Consider the following 20,131-nt stretch of genomic DNA (forward strand, 5'->3'; position numbering starts at 1 on the left):
GTGCGATATGAACCACACATCCCCCATATATTGTGCAGCCTTAGTTTATGCCGTCTGATCTTGATCTCTGGGTTTTACTTTTTTTGTTTTTTTCTATTTCCTTTCTCCTCTTTCATTAAATGAAGCAACTTTTCAAGCTACTGAAACTTGGCTCTCTTAGATGTAGCTTCTCCAGTTGCAGCGCAAAGTGCGACTGCTTATTCATGATCTGGTGCTAATTTGGCAACAATTTTCAATGAATTTTACTTTGATATTATCTGAACAAAACAAAGTAGGCCACACTTTTAAAATGGAGGGGGGGGGGGGGGGGGCAGGCCCTTCTACCACTGAGCTATATAATACACTGGAGTGCTAATCACCGCCTGTTTGAACAAGTCGCTTTGAAGCCACCAGCCGCCATATTGGTACTCCCTATTTCCCCCCAGTAACTAGGGAATATGTGTGCTACAGCATCGAATAACGAGGATTTTATCATGTTCAGGGGGGGCTTAAGACTTTTAAAATGTCAAATGCCATATACTTTTATGTTATGTTCTAAAAATATCAAGTACTGAGAAAGTCATGTGCTGAAATATTTTGCATTTTATTCATTTAAATATATATGTTTAACATTTATAAATATATAAATAACAATATACAAAAACATTTATTTACATATGTGTATACATATATATACATAAATACATATACACATACTTATATATACATATGTATATATTTAATATGAATAACATGTAAAATATTTCAGCACCTAATTTCCTAGTAGTTGATAGTGTTAGTACATCCACTGACTGTAGAATTACCTGTGAAACGTTTTCACTGAGCCAGAAAACTGCTTGTTGTTGCAACCAAATCCTATGGGATTCTGTGAGAGTAGGGAGTAGCAAGATGGCGGCCAGTGACTTCAGTTTTTCGGCAAAATCAGCACTCCAGTGTATTATATAGCTCAGTGCCTTCTACTGTCTCTCCTAGGGCTGGATGATAATTCAGTAACAATATATCGATCAAAAGACATATCGATAATAGAAAAAAAAAGTCACTAAAAAGGTCAATAGAATAAAAGTTTTCCTTCCTTATCCATTCTAGCCTATCATGTAGGTTAATATTACAGTTATTACATTCTTCCAACCAATCACAAACGCAGACCCAGGAACGCTCTGTCACCAAGCTCCGCCCCCTTTAGAGAGTTCAGAGAGCAAGGGTTCTTTTTTTTTTCTTTTTTTAAAACTTGTAGTTTTGGTAAAAAGTTGGTTGAATAAAAGGGTATGAATTCAGTGTTTGTGTGTTCTGTATCTAAAAATAGGTCGCTAAGCAACAGCATAAAACTGCCATGGCTGTGCTTACAATACATGAGAATTATCGATATCGATCAAAATTATTTCTATTTTATCGATATGCTTTTTTTTTTCTACATCGTCCAGCCCTAGTCTAGAAATCAAACTCCTTGTCCAGCCTGTCAGCTCCGGCATGAAAGCTCTGTAAACGCATCGTGCCTTCCTCCCTTTTAGATGGACTGAACCGTGCTCTGTGAAATGTTCAAATATTGTTTTCTAACCCAGCTTTACACCTCTCCACATTATTCCATACCCAGCTGTGCTGGTGTTTTTTTTTTTGGCCCTGACGTTGCGGTTTGCTCGCTAATGTTCAAAACGATGATTTAACAGCTTCTCGGGCCGACCGGATTTTGTTTCGAGGTATTGGAGTAAAGGGGGACGCTCAACAAATTTAGTTTGTAAAATTTTTGATACCCACGTGTCGCTCCCCCACACTTACGTCTTAAGGCCCATTCATACCCTACGTTTGGCCTACACGTCCGTATTTCTGTCTGTACGTTCTATCCGTTGACTCCTTCATACCTCCGTCCGTTGAGGTGCGCAATAACCAATATGTCCTCTAGGTGGCTGTGCTGGGCGCCAATGATTCGTCACTTATCAAACATGGCGACGGTCCAAGACGTGATTTTGTTGTATTTGCTCCGTAAGTAAACTTTTTGTTTGTCCCTGTGCCCCGGACATATATGTAGTTGCGGACGAGCTCCGCAAGTCGTTCCTCGAATCCCGCCATTGTTTAAAGCCCAGAATTACAACCTTCTTCGTTATTTTGTTGACATTTTGTACTACAAACTCAATAGCGCCCCCACCGTTTCCGATAGTATTCTCCGTATTGATCCGTTTCGTCCGTAATCGTAAGCTCCCAATTTTCGTGTCACAATACGGACGAAATCGACGGTTAGAACGTATGAAACACTCCAAACGTATCCGTCTTTTACGTGAGGTATGAATGGGCCTTTACGCACCACTTTGTATTGGCCCTCACATAAAACCCTAATCCTGACATGAACGCTTTTTGTAAAGCCGGGTTTGGACGTCCTTTTAACCAATTCTGCTGACTTCAAAATATGGAACTGTTTGGATAATCGAATTAAACTACATTAAACACAGAAAAAACTAAAACAAAAGCCTCCCTCTAGACAGAGCAAACGGACGGAGACAGTCAGAAGACCTCCTTCCTGAGCTACGTCATTAGAAACGGCCTAACTGGGGAGGTGTGAGTAACAGAGCCGGGTCAAACCTTGGATGCAGAGTCCTTGAGTTCGTTGCTACCGTCCTGTAGGGATGAATGGAGATGACAGATGAGCTGGGAGGGGGTGGGGATTTGGGAGGAGGTTGTCAGACAGCAGTAGAAAGTTGGCAGAAGAGGAAGGGGGGGGGAGACGGGGGGGGAGAGAGGGGCCGATCCAACAGCAAACGTCTCCCTTGATCTCTGACCTTCAAGGACTAAGGCTTTGACAAAGTTATCACATAGAGGAGAGTTCATAGACTCAACATGTGGAATGGCAACACTTGGAAAATAGGTAAGATCTAATAGAAAAAAAAAAAAAACCCTGAGCATTTGTGAAGTATCGCTAAGTCTTAACACTAAAACATGTCAGCGCAGCTGGTACTTCAATACTTCTAAAGTGCAGGTGCTGTGAGTAGTGGTGATGTGTGTGTGTGTGTGTGTGTGCGTATGTGCCTGTGTGCTGCTCTACTCAGTGAAATGTGCTGGACTGCATCCCTACAAAGGTAACTGCTGTTGTCACTTACAGTTCAGGAATGGGTAAGACACACGGAGCCTATTTCTCTCGTAGAAGGGCAAAACAAAGACCTATGACAAGCTTCTGAGGCTCCGGGCGGTTCGGGTCTCACCCACTCTCTCTCTCTCCCTCACACTCTCTCTGTTGGGGCAGGCTTCGTTTTTCCTTGGCTTTTTTTTTTTTTTTTTTTTTTGGCGGATTTGCAACTGCAACATTCATTCTTGATCCCGGGGCGGTCTGGCGGCTCTCTCTTCCACGTAACGCTTGCCGGGAGGTAGAGCGACGGGGCGACGAAGCCGCGGCGGTAGCTTTGCAGAGGCGAGGGCCGAGCGATGTGAAGGCTGGGCGTGGGGCCGTCTCGACTGGCGGAGGATGAGCAGGGGGGGATGACGACGAAGATGACCACGACGACGACGACTCCGGCGTAGAGGCTCTCTGGAGGCGGCGCCGGACAGGTTTGCTGGACTCCATCCATCCATCGTTGAACCGCACCGGGATGAGTGGGTGCGCCGCGGGGACGCCAAGATACTTTACATCGCTTTAAAAGGAGGAAGAGCTCACAAAAATGGAGTGGGGAGGAAAAAAAAAAACTCTTGGGAACTATTTCACCAGGTAGAACGCAGCTCTTAGCGGGGAGAGACACGTTGCCTTTGTCGACTTCTTGGCGGGGCGTGAATACTATTTAAAAAAATGCAAAAACTCCAGAGGGGTATAGAAATGTAGTAAAAAAAGAAAAAAAAAAATCTTCTCAAGGCACACTGACTGCTTTCACTTATATAAAAATAGCCTTTTTCTCCAATATGAAAATAGATAATATACATTATATTCTCTTGACTAAGTCCTTCAGGATTTCTCCCGATTCGGCAACATTTTTCGGCTCATGTCCGTGGAAAGACATCCGACTCCCATTGGGGGGGTGGGGGGGTTAGGGTTGAGACCTCCAGGTGCCAAGCCCTGCGTGCGCCCCGACTCTCCCAGGATGATCTTCAGGGGCTGCTGGAATGTGCAAGGCAGCGAATGCTCCGGCAGACAGAGAAGAAACGGGCACAGCCTTCCTCAGGCCATACTAACCTTAACCGACGAGGAGTGGGACGGGGAGGAGTGACTGTCGAGCTTTCGTCTTTTGTGATCTGCGGAGACAAAGCGGAGGGAGAAGTCGATGAGTTGTACGATTTATCGTGTTCATGGCGACGAAGAGAATCGGAAACGTTGGCGTCAAACGTGACAGACGTCAAAGTGTCGTCTACGGACACCTGGAACAGCGTCTTACCCCTCTCAGATTCGGCGGCCTCCGATCTCAGATTTGGTGACTTGAGGGTGGCGGCATTCCTCTCTCCTTTCTCCTTGCTCTTGGACTCCTTCACGGCGTCCCGCTCTCTGCCTGGCTCCGCCGGCTCCCCGTTTCCGGCTTTGGCCTTGTCGTCTTTGCTGCTCTTCTCCTCCAGCTTGACTTTCTCGCGGTCCGCCTTCGGGGTCTTCTCCTTACCCTCGCGGACCACCCGCTCCTCCTTGCCCGCTCTTTCGTCTCTCTGCTTCTCCCGGCGGTTCTCGGCCTTTGTCTCTGGAGTGCTGCCTGGCGTCTTTTCCTTCTTCTCTTTTTTCTCCTTGCCGCTCTTCTCTTTGTCATCTTTCACGGCTTTGGTGCTGAAAGCAGACGGCTCCACGGTTACCCGGAGCTGGGATACAGCCCACACTCAACCAGACGTCTGAAATTAAGACGTACCTGTTGAGAGCACCGTTGCCATTGCTGGTGGTCACTTTGCCTGATGTGCTGTTGGCTTTGTTTGCTGGCTTTGTGGTCCCCTGAGATTTCTCCTTGCCCCGATCTGAACAACAGAGGGCTGCGTTTGTTAGAAGTCAACTGGGAGGCGGATTCTCAGCAGCGACGGCTCTCTTTATGTATCAATATTCAGAGATTGAAGTAGGGCTGGGCGATAAATCGATTTAATCGATTAATTCGAATTTACAATTCTTTAAGATTTCATTTTTGGAAAATCTGGATTTTATTTTGCCAATACACTCATTGGGTTTCTATGAAGAGAACAGCATATGATGCTGAATATATGTTTAGGCAAATGTATTGTCAAAATATTGTTAAGTGGAAACTTTTTTTTAACCATAATACGAGGTACTTCATTTACTTTTTTTTTAACTTAGTTTGAAGTTCACAAGTGCAGTGAAGCCTGTTCTTAGCTCAATGTGTATACCACTAGCAGCAAATGTTTTGTTATATTTTCATTGTTTATAATGGCACTGGCTTGCCATCATTGTTTTACAGCATGTTTCACAGCTTGTTTTTAGTTGCACTTTGAATTCAGGTCAACTCCCTGACGAAATGCTTGACATAAAAGCAAGGTTTTAAAATAATTTCTTTAATTTATTTTTATGAAACAAAAAGGAGGAAGAAAAAAAATCGATTAATCGGATTTGGTATGATAAAATCAGAGATTTATTTTTTAATCCATATCGCCCAGCCCTAGATTGAAGCTCTTTTTTAAGATCAATTTAATCAGACATTAACTAAAGCCGATGGAAACCATGAGAACCCAAAAACAAAACATTTTCATAAAAAAAAAAAAAAAAAAAAAAAAACAGAGCGTGCGAAGCCGCTTTGTCAAACATCATCACCTCCATCTTCTGACGCCCCCTCCTCGGTCTTGCTGGCGTTGGCGGCAGGCTTGCCGGTGCTGCCCGGGCCGTTCTGCTGACTTGCCGGTGTGGCGCTGCGAGCCGGCTGGTCCTTGTGGTGGAACTCGTTCTCGGGGACCATGTGCACCTTCTGGCTTTTCAAGCGACCTGAATAACTGCGAGACGCACAGAGAGTTTGCACACGAGCAAAAGCAAAGGGACCCAAACCAACTTCTGAATGTCACGCAGAGCAAATCTTTCCCCTTTTCTGGCCCGGAGACGCGGCTTTCTACAATCACAGAAACACGCGGGGACCTGTTTGTTCGATTGATGCAACGCTGCAAAAAAAAAAGGGAACTTTTCTTGAAACGGGTGCTTTTGTCTTTGATCTGAGCAGGTAAATTAGATTATCTGCCATTGGGATGAGCATTTCGCCGCCTAAAACAAGATAATTAGATATACTGCACTTGAAATAAGAAGATGATGAGTTGTTAAGAAGTGCAAAAAAAACTAATCATTTGTCCTTGACTTGAACAGGCATGTTTAAACGATCTTCCATTGGAATAAGATCTTTCCACTTAAAATAGGAACAACTCATCTCATCTTATTTTTCAAGTGCACATAATCTAATTAACCTGCTCAAGGACAAATATGCTCAATTCAAGAAAAAAATTATTTACTTTTAGTTCCCTTATCTACAGAGTTAAAAACTGCTCTTCCAATTATGTAATGAAATGAAATATTACTAGTCGATCATCATGACTTGTTAACGATTCAATCAAAAGCTAGTAATCGACTGGCGATCTAGATACCTCGGTACACTGCAAAAAACGGATCTAAAAACAAGTAAAATGTTCTCAAGGTTAGTCTAGTTGTCCTTGATTTGAGCCAGTAAATAAGATTATCTGCCAATGGAATGAGTATTTTTACCCCTTAAATAAGATAATAAGACATCCTGCACTTGAAATAAGATGATGGAGATAAATTGTTCCTATTTTAAGTGGAAAAATCTCCTTCCATTGGCAAATAGTCTTATTTACCTGCTCAAATCAAGGACAAATACACTCATTTCATGAAAATTTTACTTTTTTTTTTTAGTTCTGTTTTTGCAGTGCACCTGGATTAGCAGGACCAGAGGTCAGAGGTTAACCCTGACGGGCTTTGCTCATCTCCAGGCCGGTCAGAGCTGCCTTTACTTTTACTTGAATTTCCTCATATTAAAGGCCGCCTCCAGACAGGCCTGCTGCACCAGCGGCCAAGTGTAGAAATATTTGGCTGCAGGCAGCAACAGACCCACGTTTGAATCTAAGCTGACGCTGTCGAACACATCATTTTGTTAGAAACTCAATTTGGAGACCTGAAATAACTCTCGGGTGAATCCGTTAAGCTCCAAGCATCTCGATGCGTCAAGAAAAAAGTCGCTAGCTAAGTGCTCCGCGTGGAGCTCAGCAGCACACAATGCTGTGTTACCCCATTGCTAAGGCATAGAGGTCTGGCCTCTTATCCTTCTCTTCCAGGCAGATCTTGTGGACGCGGGCCTCCAGCGCCTGGCCCAGGTTCAGGACCTTTGGGTAGCAGGGTAGGATCTTGGTGAGCACGATCAGAATGTTGCGGATGTGGGTGTAATCTCCCGTTTCCAAGCAGTGGACCGAAGCCTGGACAGAAGACGAGCAATGAGAAACGTTTATAAAAACCTTTTAAAGCGTTGATCGCCGTCAAGGTCACTGAAAAACAAAAGGCCCGCTCACTTTAGTCAGCATATAGTGCCATTTGTGGACCACGTGTCGGAAGTTCTCATAATCCAGCTGGTCTGCTTTGTTCCCGCCGTCGATGCCTGCGGCTCTGAAGATGGTCAGGAAGCCGGGGTAATTCACGCACTCCTTAAAAAGCGGCACAACGAGAGGAGACCAATCAAATACCGGCTCACAGTGACTGACATAACCGTCTGGAAGTGTGGAAAACGAGCAGACCTTCTCATAGACGGCGCGGTCGCTGTGCCACCGGGTCACCGTCTCCAGCATGCAGCAGAGGAAGCGGCCGTAGCGGTGAGACTCGTTCTCGGTGCAGCTGGCCACCGTGTAAATGATGGCGGAGAAGACCTGCGGCGCGACAACACGGCAAAGCTTTCAGAGCGGCGCCGGGCGCCTCGGATTCCGACTTTGAGCCCAGCGCTTTACAGAGGATCAGGAAGCCGCGCTCTCGCCCCCCGGTCTCTTACCCGGTCGTAGCAGAGGAGAGTGCAGAAGTTGGGCGTTTTCTGCTGGTGGACCAGCTCGACGAAGCGGGCGCAGTACACGGCGTCGATGGAGGAGAAGATGCAGCGAGGGAACAGACACAGCTGCAGGAACTTTGTTATGGTCTCGTTCTTCGTGGATTCTGACGGAAAATGTTTTTAGGTGGCGTGAGTTCACGGAGCGAGACGGACGCTGCTCCATGGCAACGTCAAGGTTTATGGTTAAATCATCAAGAGAGACTAAACAGGAGAAGAAATTCCTGTATTGTCCCACTATAGGACAATTTGTTGCTACAGTGGCAAAGAGTTACTAACCTGACTCTAGCCATATGTATGTTGCTCCACCTAGCTCCACTCACATCCATCTGGGACATCTCCATAGGAATTGCCTTTATTGAAGGCTGGGCCTTATAAAAAATCCTTGCATATGATTGGATAAGCCACTTGTCTGTCATCTTTATCGACGTGCTATTTCAACCACTCACACCGAAGCTAACCCGTGACGCTGATGAGAGCGACGCAGGAAAATACAAAACTTTTTTTCTTTTTAAATGTGTTTGCGGCTCTAGTGGCACGCGTTTTATTGACAGTGAGCTGACAGGAAGAGGGGGGAAGACAGGCGGCAAAGCGCCGCGGGTCGGAGTCGATCCCGGGCCGACCGCGTTGAGGACTAAAAGCCTCCTAATATGGTTCATGCTAACCGCGTCCGTGTCCGCTGGGGACGCGTCCCGGAAAACAAAACTTGCCAAATCCGGTCGGGAGAAGGGCGAAAAAATGGTTTCCACCAACAAAAGCCTTCAGAGCCGTTCTCTGATGTTCTTTTAATGAAACAATATTAGGTAGATTGGACAACACAGAAGAAATAGCAGCATCAATGTTAACGCTTGCTTCCTAGATGTGAGCCGCCATTGCTGTCTGAATCAAAACAGTCTTACGTCACGGTCGCTTCTCCACTACGTCACATCTATGAAACTCCAGCCCTGCGTCCTGATTGGCTGGACAATAAAATTAGTTGGAGAAATCACTCTCTATGGGAGAGGTCCCAGATGGATGTGAGTGGAGCTAGGCGGAGCGATATACAGCTGGCAAGAGTCAGGTTAAAGAGTTACAGCTTATAGTAGTGAAAAAACTAACTAATCTGATCTAAAGTTAATTCTAAACAGGATGAGCTTCATCACAAACGCCAAAGATAAAAGTAAATGCCAGAGTAAAATTATACAATTGTAGATAATATGTAATACTCAGTGAAAATAAATATATATATTTATCTATATATATATTCCAATTAACAGAGGAAAACCAACAGCCTATTTTTATGCTAAAAATCCATTTCGATCTCAAATCCTTCTGACTGATACTTACTGGTCAACAACCAGCTGTCCTTTTCCAACTTGAGACGATGCAGAACTCTTTGGACATGCTCCATCTGTTTCTTCTCCTCCTCCTGTAGTTTCTCCTGCAGGGCAGTGCAACGTTCCTTCTCCTTCTTCTTCTTATTTATGGGCTGTACATGGAAAACAACAAACACACGCTCAGATCACCTCTCCCTCTTCTCCGTTCCTTATTGGGAAAGCGCGCTAGCTAACGGCTACTTACTATCTCGGGGTTCTCCTCGATGGCCGAAATCTGGACCTTGAGCTTGTTGACCTCCCGGTCGTAGGCGGAGTGCGGCACGGCCAGATCGTACATGGTGAGAGACCAGAAGGTGGCGTAGAACTGAGGCCGCAGGTCGTCCCAGACCCGGGCCGGGTGGAGGGAGACCACGGCCTCGTGCACCGGCGTCATCACCTGCTCACACGCCGCCACGTACTTGTGCACCTTCTGCTGCTGCCGGTTGCCTTTCTCGGCTTTCTTCAGCTCGTCGTATTTGGACTGCGCAGATATAAAACGTGTCGGAATTTCAACGGATGGAAAAGAGGGCGGGGCCCGCGGAGGCCGAGCGGACGCAGCTGATAACCCACTCACCAAAATCTGATGCGCGTACATGGGGCGCGACAGGAAGAAGGCGGCGTCGTGCGGGGTGTGAAACTGGTTACAGAGGATGTCGATGGAGGGAACCCGCTTAATGTAGTCCTCCGTGCTGAGGTTGGACGCTAAGAAGCCTCCGAACTGCAGCAGCGTGTCGTGACACTGCGGAGACAAAAAAAACGCGTTCCTCAACGACCGCCGCTGTTAAGGCGCCAGACTCAAAAAGGCCTTTCTGTGTTTACCGGAGGAAATAAAACCAGTCCCCAAGGTGCAAACCTGGTCATAGAGGTGTCCCACGAGTTTAAGATGCTTCTCTCCTCCCTCCAGGAAGACTACTCCGTTCCGCTGCTGGGCCATGAGCAAACACAGCGGCAGCGCCAGTTCGTGGTCCAGCAGGGCGTCCTTCAGGCGCTGAGACGATTTCTTCGTGTTCCTTATCTGGCCGAAGTAGCCTCCCTGTGGACGCACACATTGATGAATGCGGACACACACACAGATAATATTATAGACTTTATTTAAAGGAGAGAATCAGGCGATCCGCGTGTAGCTTAGCTGGCTGTTCGTACCTCTGCCTTGAGCTGCTCTCCTCCCGTCATGGCCTCCAGCTGTTCTGACGTCATTTCGTCTGTGATCTCGATGCCCGCCATTTTCTGCACCACCTCCTTCAGGATCAGCAGGTCAAAGCTGCCAAAAAACAAAAGCCGTCCGGCGAACGTTAAGTCTGAATAGCAGCTTTAGAGTCTTAGATACCAACACCCGGGACCCAGGAGTCTTTTTAATGTGACGACAACAAAACCCCAACGATGGAAGAAATCAGGAAATGCCTACTACTGTGGTTACATCCACACACTTCGATGTTTTAATTGTCTTTTTTTTTTTTGGTGACAGACCAACACTAAGCGTTAGAGTAAAGGTTACCTGAAAAGCTTACGCATTCTGCCCTCTTGTGTCACTACCTTGCAGAACTACCTTTCAATGCCATCACAGTTTGTCTGTTCCTCTCTGCAGAACAGTATTAATCTCAGTCAGACTGAACTAGGGCTGAACGATTTTGGAAAAAAAATTTAATTGCGTTTTTTTTATCTTAATATTGCAATTTAATGCGATTACAGTTGAATTTATCATGTCTTTTTAAACATATACAAACAACAAATCAATCCGTTTCATCGCTGTGCAGATCAGGTGCTAAAAGAGCCGCTGCGTCTCAACTCGCAGCAGAAATTATCGCGTTCTGACCATGATAAATTTCAACCAAAATTGCAATTTGATTTTTACTTTTCTCTGCATCCACCACAAGCAAAAAAAATGGTCTCTAGATAAAGATGTTTGTAAACAAGCACTATTTAAAACAAGAACTTTTAATGTTTTTATTAACCAGACGATTGTTCAAGAGAACAGCTTTTAATTTATTTGGACATCAATCCTTATTGAACATAAAGTGCAACCAACAAGCAAGTCTATGTATTAAACTGATTGACCAGAACTTAATGCTGTGGTGAGGATCCTGAAAGTTTCTGGTATTATATAAACTCTAAAACAAGTAATAAGTGTCGAAGAAAGACTCAGAATAAAGCATAAATTTACTTTTTTTGAGTGTCTTACAACAAACTGAAGAGGACTTCTTACAGCTCCCCTCCAACAATGTTTTTCTTTATGCTACTTTTTCACAAACACTTAATTCAAACTCAACCTTTTATTCAACTTTTTACCAAAACTGCAATTTTTTTTTTAAAATAACCCATGCTAGCTGAACTCTTAGAAGGGGGCGGAGCATTACCGGGTCTAAGTTTCTGATTGGCTGGGAGGATGTAAAGACTGTAGTATTAACCCTGGCTAGAATGCAAAGCGAATGAAAACTGGTCTTCCACTGAACCTTTTATTGACCCTTTTTCTTCGTAGCGCAGCACACCTCTACGATCCGTTTATATTGTTATTGAATTATGGTCCAGCCCTAGCTTTAGCCCACAGGTTTCTTGGCTACTTCTCAGATGAATGCTCTCCGCATGCAGCCCATCAGCTCAGGTGGACTCAGCCACGTCTCGTTAGTTGTGCCGCACGCTTTCCGTTTTCAGGCGACGGATCGAACAGAGCTCTGAGGAATGATTCAAAGCCTGGGACATTGTTTTATAAGCTAACTCTTCATCCCTCACCTGTCTGATGTCTCCCTGGTCTTCATGATGGGTTCTGTCCACTAATGTTTCTCTAACAAAGCTACACACAGGTCAACTCTATTTACTAATTAGGGGAGTTATAAAGGCAATTGATTATATCTGGGAAATATGGGTGGATGTATATTTTAAAATGTTTTCATTTTTTTCCCCTTTACCTTCACAATAATTAAGCATTTTTTGTTTGTCTGCACCATAAAATCCCAATAAAGAAATCGAAGCCTTATGTTTGCATCGTGACAAAATGTGCTTAAACTGCAGCATTTGATCCTTTTTTTTTTTTACCTTTTCCCTGCTTTCAGCTGGTTGGTGACATACTGCAGGAGGCCGGCCAACTCAATTGGGTATTTTCTGAACACGGCTCCACACAGACTTGCCAGACCTGACGCGCAAAACACATTTGAGTTATATACACGTCACTAAATGTCAAAAAGCTCTCTCTCTCTTGTGTGTCCGTGGAACTAATCAGTGACAAGACGCCTACTCTGGAGCCACGAGGATAGGGTAGTGTCGTCATGCTTCATCTTCTCCTTCTCGGGATTGGCCAGCGCTTCGATGATGCAATCTGAAGCCGAGGTTAAGGGGAACAACGCGGGAATGCGACTCTTTTACGCTCGCTGGAAACACGCCGACACAAGCGTTTACGGGCAAAAAGCAGAGGATACAGGCCAGGACGTCGTAGTTGAGAGACGTGAGGTATTTTAATGAGTCCACCACCGGTCCAATGAGGTTGTCGTACCACTGGATCTGAGACAACATCTGACAGACAAGATACAGGAGATTTAGGGCAAACAAACTGATACCATCAGGTTCCTTTAAATCACCTAAAAACATTATTGAAGTAGTCACGGATGTAAACTAAAAATCAACCCTGCACTGCAAAAAGGGAACTAAAAGTAAGTAAAGTTTTCTTGAAATTAGAGTATTCTTCCTTGATTTGAGCAGCTAAATAAGACTATTTGCCAATGGAATAAGTATTCTTAACCCTAAAATAAGATTATTAGCTATTCTGCACTCGAAATAAGGTGGTGGAGATGAATTGTTATTATTTTAAGTGCAAAAATCTTATTCCATTGGCAAATAGTCTTATTTAGCTGCTCAAATCAAGGAAAAATACTCTAATTTCAAGAAAACTTTACTTATTTTTAGTTCCCTTTTTACAGTGTGATTTGTGTCAACCAAGCAAATAAGTGGTCAAGCTATTCCTTGTGGCTTTTTATATTTAGAACATGCCATAATCTAACATTTCCATATTATAGTTGCTCACTTCAGAGCTGCTAAAAGCAAAGACAAATAGCATTACTTTGCTCGCGTTGAACCAAGTGCAATGGGTTTAAATAGCTAATCTTTCCAAGGGAAAATTTCACATTGATTAATGGAAGCGTGATCTGCACTCAGGCAGATTTGCATGTCTGGACTGTAGCCACGAGTTAGACAAACATTAATAATTATATCAGCCTTTATGGCGCGAGAAATCTGTGCTGTATGTTAAAATAGACTTCTTAGAAATGCCTTTGTTCCAACACAAATGTGGGATTAGTTTGGCTTTCACAGTTTGTCCACACGGTTCAAATGAGAACAATAATCGCAAAGTCTACGTACGTAATCAAAGAGGATGGTGGGATTGCTGTGGCTCAGTTTGCCGATCTGCCTTCCAGACTGCTTTATGTTCTCTTTGGTCAAGCGTCTGGGGGAGGGAAAAGGCGGAAAGAGGGAAAAGGCGGAAAACAACCACAGATTTCAACGTTAATATACAACAAAGGTGTGATACTTCTTGAAGGCAAAAAAAGAGTCTGAGAATACAGGCACAGCTCAGTAAATCACAGTATGCGACACGACGAGGCTCATTTATCAGATTTATAGCAGCTTTTAAAAACCACACCCTTTCAAGCAGCTACTGAACATAAATTAAGCCCCTCGTGTATTTAATGTTGTGTTTTCATCAGCTGTAAGCAGAAAAACATCACAATTAACAGAAATAAAGGCTTAAAGTCATCGGTCTGTGTGTAATTAATCTATATAGTGATTCACTTATTGAATCTAGTTACTGACATAAATTAACTTTTCGAATGTGAAGCACAAGCAATTATGCAGCGATAACAAAATATTTACATAGCAACTTTGCACTAATTAATCCAAGCTAAACCAAAACTACTTTGATCTGAGAGAGTTCTGGCTAGACCGTAATAGAAAGAAATCATCTGCAAGTATTTAAACCACTCAAAACTAGCATCACTAAAAGATGAATAAAAATGGAGCTTCATTTTCTTTTGTTGTAAGACAACAACGCGCACATTAAAGATGAGGACTGAATCACTAGTTCTGGATCCTGGATGGGGGGGAAAATAAAAAACAGATAGAAAATAAGCTTCTTACTTCATAATGTATTTGGCCCTCTCCACAGACTGGGCTTTTACTTTAACCAACAGAGGATGGCCAGAATAGGTCTCATTCTTCCACTGCCCGTATAGCCGGTACCTTAGAGCACAAACACATGGTTAGAAATAATAATAATAATAATAATAATAATAATAATAATAATAATAATAATAATAATAATATCGGACATTATTAATGAGATTAAAAAACATTGGTGTGGCTATAGTGAAACTGCACTTGCTTTCTGGTTAACAGGCTATATTGGTAATTTATTTATGTCTTATAAAAGTATTCACACCCTTTGAACCTTTTAATATTTTATCAAAAGGGGATTTTTAGCAGACAGACCAACACAAGTAGTGCATATTGTTCTCTGAATGACATTCTTTTAACCACAGATTCTGGTCACTGTGTTATTTTAATATTGTTTGAACTCACTGCCGCTTTCGACACACATGTTTGATTTTCATCTGACCGTCCGATTCCTGATCGGGAGGTGGTGGTGAGAAGCTGATTGCCCCTCGTTACCCCCCAGGATACGACACGACGCACGATCAAGCGGAATATCGGCCCGATCCAAAAAAATTCTCACCCGACTTAAGAATCGGCCCGAAAAGGACAAAAACTTTTACGGTGTACGCCCGGCTTTACATGTGGAGTAGCTCAAGGCTCCATACTCTGACCTCCTCTCCTTTTGCTACATTTACTTCCTATTGGCTCAATTCTCTATTAATATGGTACTGCCTCTAATTTCTATGCTGATAACAGCCAAATGTCGCTGAAGTCAAAGCATGAAAGGATGTCGTGTTTTTTTTTTTTGCATTTTAATGAACAAAAAAATTTTTTATTAAATGATGTATTGTTGTTTAAGCCCTGCGATGTTTCTGATGCCATTTCTGTTTCCATGCTGATGTGGGTCCTTTAACAGAATATTTGACTCAGACATAGGGCTGGGTGATAAATCGATTAACTCAAATTTGCAATTTATAAAGATTTATTTATATATATATATATATATATATATATATATATATATATATATATATATATATATATATATATATATATATATATATATATATATATATATATATATATTTTTTTTGGTAAAAACTTGCAATGTTGAATATATGTTTAGGAAAACATTGTGGAAATACTCTAAAGAGGAAATGTATTTACTGTAAGATGAGGGTTTCCGCTACATGTACTTGAATGTAACGCACACATTAAATCCATAATTAATTATTGGACAAAGTTGGACCGTTTCTTTCACATCATCTTGAAATTCTAATTTATGCTTTTATCGCGACTCATTTTGATTACTGTGATGACTCTTATGTTGGGCTGAGCCCGTTTTAAATTAATTACTTTAGCTGGTACAAAACGCTGCTCCACGCCTTTTAACGGATACGAACAAACGACAACATAACACTCCTGTTTCGCTGCGGGCGCGCTCTCTTTTGGAACGACAGGGAGGGTCTTGACCTACCTGTGCTGGTAGGGAAAGAGTTTAAACAGGCCCCACAGTTCCTCAGACATGCAGGCGTTGCACTCCATTAAAGAGAGAGAGGGCAGCAGCACCTGATCTGCGATGCTCAGGAAACAGCTCAACAGTATTTCCTGAACGAAAGAGTTTTTCCAATATTTACAGATTCATACCAAACAGGTTTAAGTTGGCAATTTCAAGTTGGAGGTTTTTTTTTTAGTCTTACGCTTACCAGCCTGTCTTTCATTTCAGGTCTGCCATCAGTTTGATACTGTGAAGCAGAAAAAAAACAACAACTGTGGGTCAGAACAAGAATAGCGCAGCGGTTCGGACGCGACAGCGCAGAAGGATGTAGTTCCACCTCTTTCATGAAGGCCTTGCCCAGGCGCACGATCTTGGCAAAGAGGACGGGGTCGTGGGAGAGGTGAGGGCCCAGGTAGCAGAGCATGCTGAACGTATCCTTCCGCAGATCCTCAAAGCTCTCCGTGGGCTGAGGAGCCCGCTTGTTCTTCAGGGGCTGCATCGCACAGCCCTTTGCTCCCTTCGGAACGCCGGCTCTGTAATGAACACAGCATTACGTCAGGTTTTTTTTTAGCAGGGACTATTAGTTTTGAAGACCTCAAATTGCATGTTTTGTATTTTTTTTGTGTCACTACCTTCTGTAAAGAGGCTCCACGGTCAGGTGTACAAGTTGGCAAAGCGCCAGCGCGATGGCCTTGTGAGACGTGGCATAAAAAGAAGGCATCTGGTCCATAATGCTCTGGGCATGGTGCCAGTCTCCAATCCTGAGCAGTGCCTCCAAAAGGCCGAGCTTCTGGTTGTCAGGTGGCTGTGGGTAGAAAGAAGACATCGGCCAGTCAAAGGATGAAACAAAAACAAAACGAGCAGCGACAAAAGCCGACACTAAAGATGTCACGCTGCTGTGATGCAATATTCAAACTCCCCCGGCTGGTAAATCCTACGGCTCTGTACTCCGCTGAGCAGAACGGAGTACAGAGCGCCAACGCATAGAAGCAGGATGCCTCGTTATCCAACCTGACTGACGGCATTTCCCGAAAACAGGTCTGACGTTACACGCAGTGAGTGTCAAAGAGAATGACCTTTTCGTTCTTCTCCTCTTCCTTCTCCTTCTCCTTCTCCTTGTCCTCGCTCTTCTCTGAGGGAAGCAAGACTGTAACCAGCTTGCGAGCGATCTGCTTGGCCTCTGAAATCTCTCGCTTGTGCTCCTCCACGATGGTGGCATCTACTGGCATAAGCTGGAATTGGAGAGAGAGAGAGAGAGAAATATATATCACCTTAGAGGTGCCTATAAAATAGGGCTGGACAATAATTCAATATATTATATATATCGATCGATAGACGTATATCGATGATAGGAAAAATAGTCAATAAAAAGTTCAATAAAATAACAGTTTTCCCTTCTTTTGCATTCTAGCCATGTAGGTTAATACTACAGCCATTACATCCTCCCAACCAATCACAACGCAGACCCAGGAACGATCCTTCACTAAGCTCCGCCCCCTCCAAAGAGTTCAGAGAGCACGGGTTATTTTTTTGTTTTTTAAAAACTTGCAGTTTTGGCAAAAAGTTGGTTGAATAAAGAGTTGAGTTTAAATTCAGTGTTTGTGAGTTCTTTATCTAAAAATAGGTCGCTAAGCAACAGCATAAAACAGCCAGGGCTGCGCTTACAAGCATACATTTTGAATTTGTTGATAATTATTGATATCGAACGATATGATTTTTATTATATATTCTATTTTATTATCGTTCAGCCCTACTATAAAAAAATAAAGGAGCTAGAAAGCAGTGAAGCGATCTCAACGATTGGTGCGTTGCAGGGCGTTTCCTTACATGTACATAGAGATCCTCCAGCTCTACTAGGTTGTGGTGCAGGAGAGCAGCAGCAATGTGGTAAAGTGACTTTGGGGTTTCCTCGTTGGGCTCCTGGAAAAAAAATAGAAAAAGAAACAATGTCAGTACATTATTTATACAAAACATGCAAACGTAATCAGTTTTCAAATCCGGTGGTTTCGTTTAACCCAAGCTGAGCCTCTCAGCCTTTCTACTTTGTTATGAAGGTGAATCCCAATATATTTTAATATGTTTTGTTTATTTATTTTAAATCTGAGTAGTACAGCTAACCACAAACCACATTTCAGTTCTTCTTAAAAACGATATTACAAAAGATCCCCCCCCCCCCCCCATCAAAAGAAAGGCCACTAAAGTTGTCAGAGTGACGTTCTCCAAGCATAACACAGGAACGTTGAGTGGAGGGAAAATGTGTGCTACGCCAAGCCGTACTGATGCAGGCATTTGTGCCAAAGGAGACCCGAACAAGTAAAGAGTGTATATTCTGTAAAGTATATGCACATATTACTCAGTAGGCTGACCCTTCAGTCATAAAAATCCCTCCTTTAAACATCCCTCATCTAATATCCTCATCTTCCAAAAAATTTAATTTAGGGTTTTTCGTTAGCTGTAAGCCAGGCATGTCCAAAGTGCGGCCCGGGGGCTATTTGTGGCCCCTGTACAGATTTTGGGTGGCCCCACAACTGTATTCCAAGAATGATTTGGTCCACCAACACAGATGGTTGATGCAGATGGAAGCTTTTAGTTTTTAATTCAGGCAAATTGTGACAGAAAAGTTAAAATCCTGCAGTTTAAAATGTTAAGCACAACACAAAGTATTCATCTTTTAATAAACACACTTTTAACCTTCTCTTTAATTTCATAGTAACATCTATCCAATAACATTTAATTACTCAAATGCAGACTTTGGTGCATTAAAATCTGCTTTGAATTCAATTATTAAAACTGGCTAAGAACAGCAAGTGTTTTCAAAGAACAACTGACCAAAATACTGCTGTTATATTGCTAGACCTAAAAGAGTTCAGTTTATTGCTGTTAAAGAGTCAAATTAAATTATTCTAAATAATGGATGACCATCTTTTAATATGACAAATGAGGAAAACCACTTATTCAACCTTCGGATCTACAATGATTTAAACATTCATTTCCTGCAAAAATTCTAACTAACATGTATTTAAAATGAAACTAAAAAAATTGGTTAAAACATTGTATTCATCTTTTGGCCCTCAAGTTCCTTTGACAATTTTGGCCCATGTACTGAAAAGTTTGGACACCCCTGCTGTAAGCCATAACCAAAAAGAACAAGCATTAAACAACCCTAACCCTAAAAAACATCACTTTTTGTACAATGAAGCGTTTCAGAGGTTTTGCTTTTGGAATTGAATCAAGATTACCTGTAATTAACTAAAACTTCAGTGTCACATCACTGAAACACTGGAGCTGTTTTGTACGCTCACCTGGTAGAACTTGAACTTGAAGCCCAGAATATGGCAAATGGTGATTGGCTCACACATGTAGGACTTGATGAGGGACAGGAAGAACTCGTCCTGGTCGGACCGGCTCTCGTACACCTCCAAGATGATGTCCAACACACGATTAGGGTCTAAGTTGAAGCAGCCTGCGGCCAAAACACAAACATTTAGAAAGAGCAAAGACACTTCAAAACAACTGAAGTTATGAGAAAAACAATAAATAAAAGGTTCAAATTAAGCTTAACCAACATTTCCAGTTATCAGACTACTTCAAATCAAGCATTTTAACAATACAGGCTACTATTAACATTTAAAGAGGTTACTGCATATACTAGAGCCCGCTGTATGGTAAAATCACCAGGAAATGCTTCGTTTTCTATTTATTCTGTATTTTTCATATAAAAACACGTCAGACTGTTAGGTGGCAGGTCTGCATTCGCACCGATGAGGGACTTTATACTCTCCAGGACGAGGTTGCTGGTGATGTTGCCTGACAGGTCTTGGCCGAGCTCAGTGATCAGTTTGGCGTAGCCCTCGTTCTCCTCCCGTAGCAAGTTAAACTTCTGCTGTTTGTAACTGAAACGAAGAAAAAAATAAAATTAAATAAAAAGGTCAGGTTGTGGATGAGCATCGCACAGGCCGAGAGGCGGGCTCGTACTTACAATAGTTTAGTCTTGATCTTTACTATCTTCTGATTGAACTGATGAGCTTGTTTAATCAGTCCAAGGGATTCCAGGGTTTCGGGGTCCAGCCTTTCTTTCAGGATGACCTCTGGTACAAAAGACTGACATAAAAAAACAGGATGGTAAGTCGATAATAGTTAGCACTAGAAGATTAAAAAAAAACATTTTA

The 20,131-nt window shown here is 42.9% G+C and overlaps 1 protein-coding gene across 6 annotated transcripts in view; it reads right to left on the reverse strand.

Moving 5' to 3' along the window:
* Positions 1-20,131, reverse strand: part of thoc2 (THO complex 2) — a 35,346-nt gene that overhangs the window by 9,016 nt on the left and 6,199 nt on the right. For all 6 annotated transcript variants that reach the window (XM_012867112.3, XM_021318825.2, XM_021318821.2 and 3 more), the window contains exons 6-33: positions 19,942-20,063; positions 19,722-19,855; positions 19,265-19,425; positions 17,790-17,882; positions 17,039-17,194; positions 16,595-16,767; positions 16,300-16,495; positions 16,171-16,209; positions 15,942-16,072; positions 14,450-14,551; positions 13,676-13,760; positions 12,739-12,832; positions 12,558-12,638; positions 12,359-12,455; positions 10,472-10,589; positions 10,182-10,361; positions 9,903-10,067; positions 9,534-9,809; positions 9,300-9,441; positions 7,923-8,080; positions 7,675-7,803; positions 7,453-7,584; positions 7,175-7,359; positions 5,705-5,880; positions 4,800-4,902; positions 4,347-4,720; positions 4,148-4,206; positions 2,572-2,607 (exon numbers count right to left, since the gene is read on the reverse strand). In XM_012867112.3, coding sequence (XP_012722566.2) covers positions 2,572-2,607; positions 4,148-4,206; positions 4,347-4,720; positions 4,800-4,902; positions 5,705-5,880; positions 7,175-7,359; positions 7,453-7,584; positions 7,675-7,803; positions 7,923-8,080; positions 9,300-9,441; positions 9,534-9,809; positions 9,903-10,067; positions 10,182-10,361; positions 10,472-10,589; positions 12,359-12,455; positions 12,558-12,638; positions 12,739-12,832; positions 13,676-13,760; positions 14,450-14,551; positions 15,942-16,072; positions 16,171-16,209; positions 16,300-16,495; positions 16,595-16,767; positions 17,039-17,194; positions 17,790-17,882; positions 19,265-19,425; positions 19,722-19,855; positions 19,942-20,063 — 3,897 coding nt within the window. The remainder of the gene's footprint in view (positions 1-2,571; positions 2,608-4,147; positions 4,207-4,346; positions 4,721-4,799; positions 4,903-5,704; positions 5,881-7,174; positions 7,360-7,452; positions 7,585-7,674; positions 7,804-7,922; positions 8,081-9,299; positions 9,442-9,533; positions 9,810-9,902; positions 10,068-10,181; positions 10,362-10,471; positions 10,590-12,358; positions 12,456-12,557; positions 12,639-12,738; positions 12,833-13,675; positions 13,761-14,449; positions 14,552-15,941; positions 16,073-16,170; positions 16,210-16,299; positions 16,496-16,594; positions 16,768-17,038; positions 17,195-17,789; positions 17,883-19,264; positions 19,426-19,721; positions 19,856-19,941; positions 20,064-20,131) is intronic.

The sequence above is a fragment of the Fundulus heteroclitus genome, chromosome 11 (genome assembly GCF_011125445.2).
Source record: "Fundulus heteroclitus isolate FHET01 chromosome 11, MU-UCD_Fhet_4.1, whole genome shotgun sequence".
NCBI lineage: Eukaryota > Metazoa > Chordata > Actinopteri > Cyprinodontiformes > Fundulidae > Fundulus > Fundulus heteroclitus.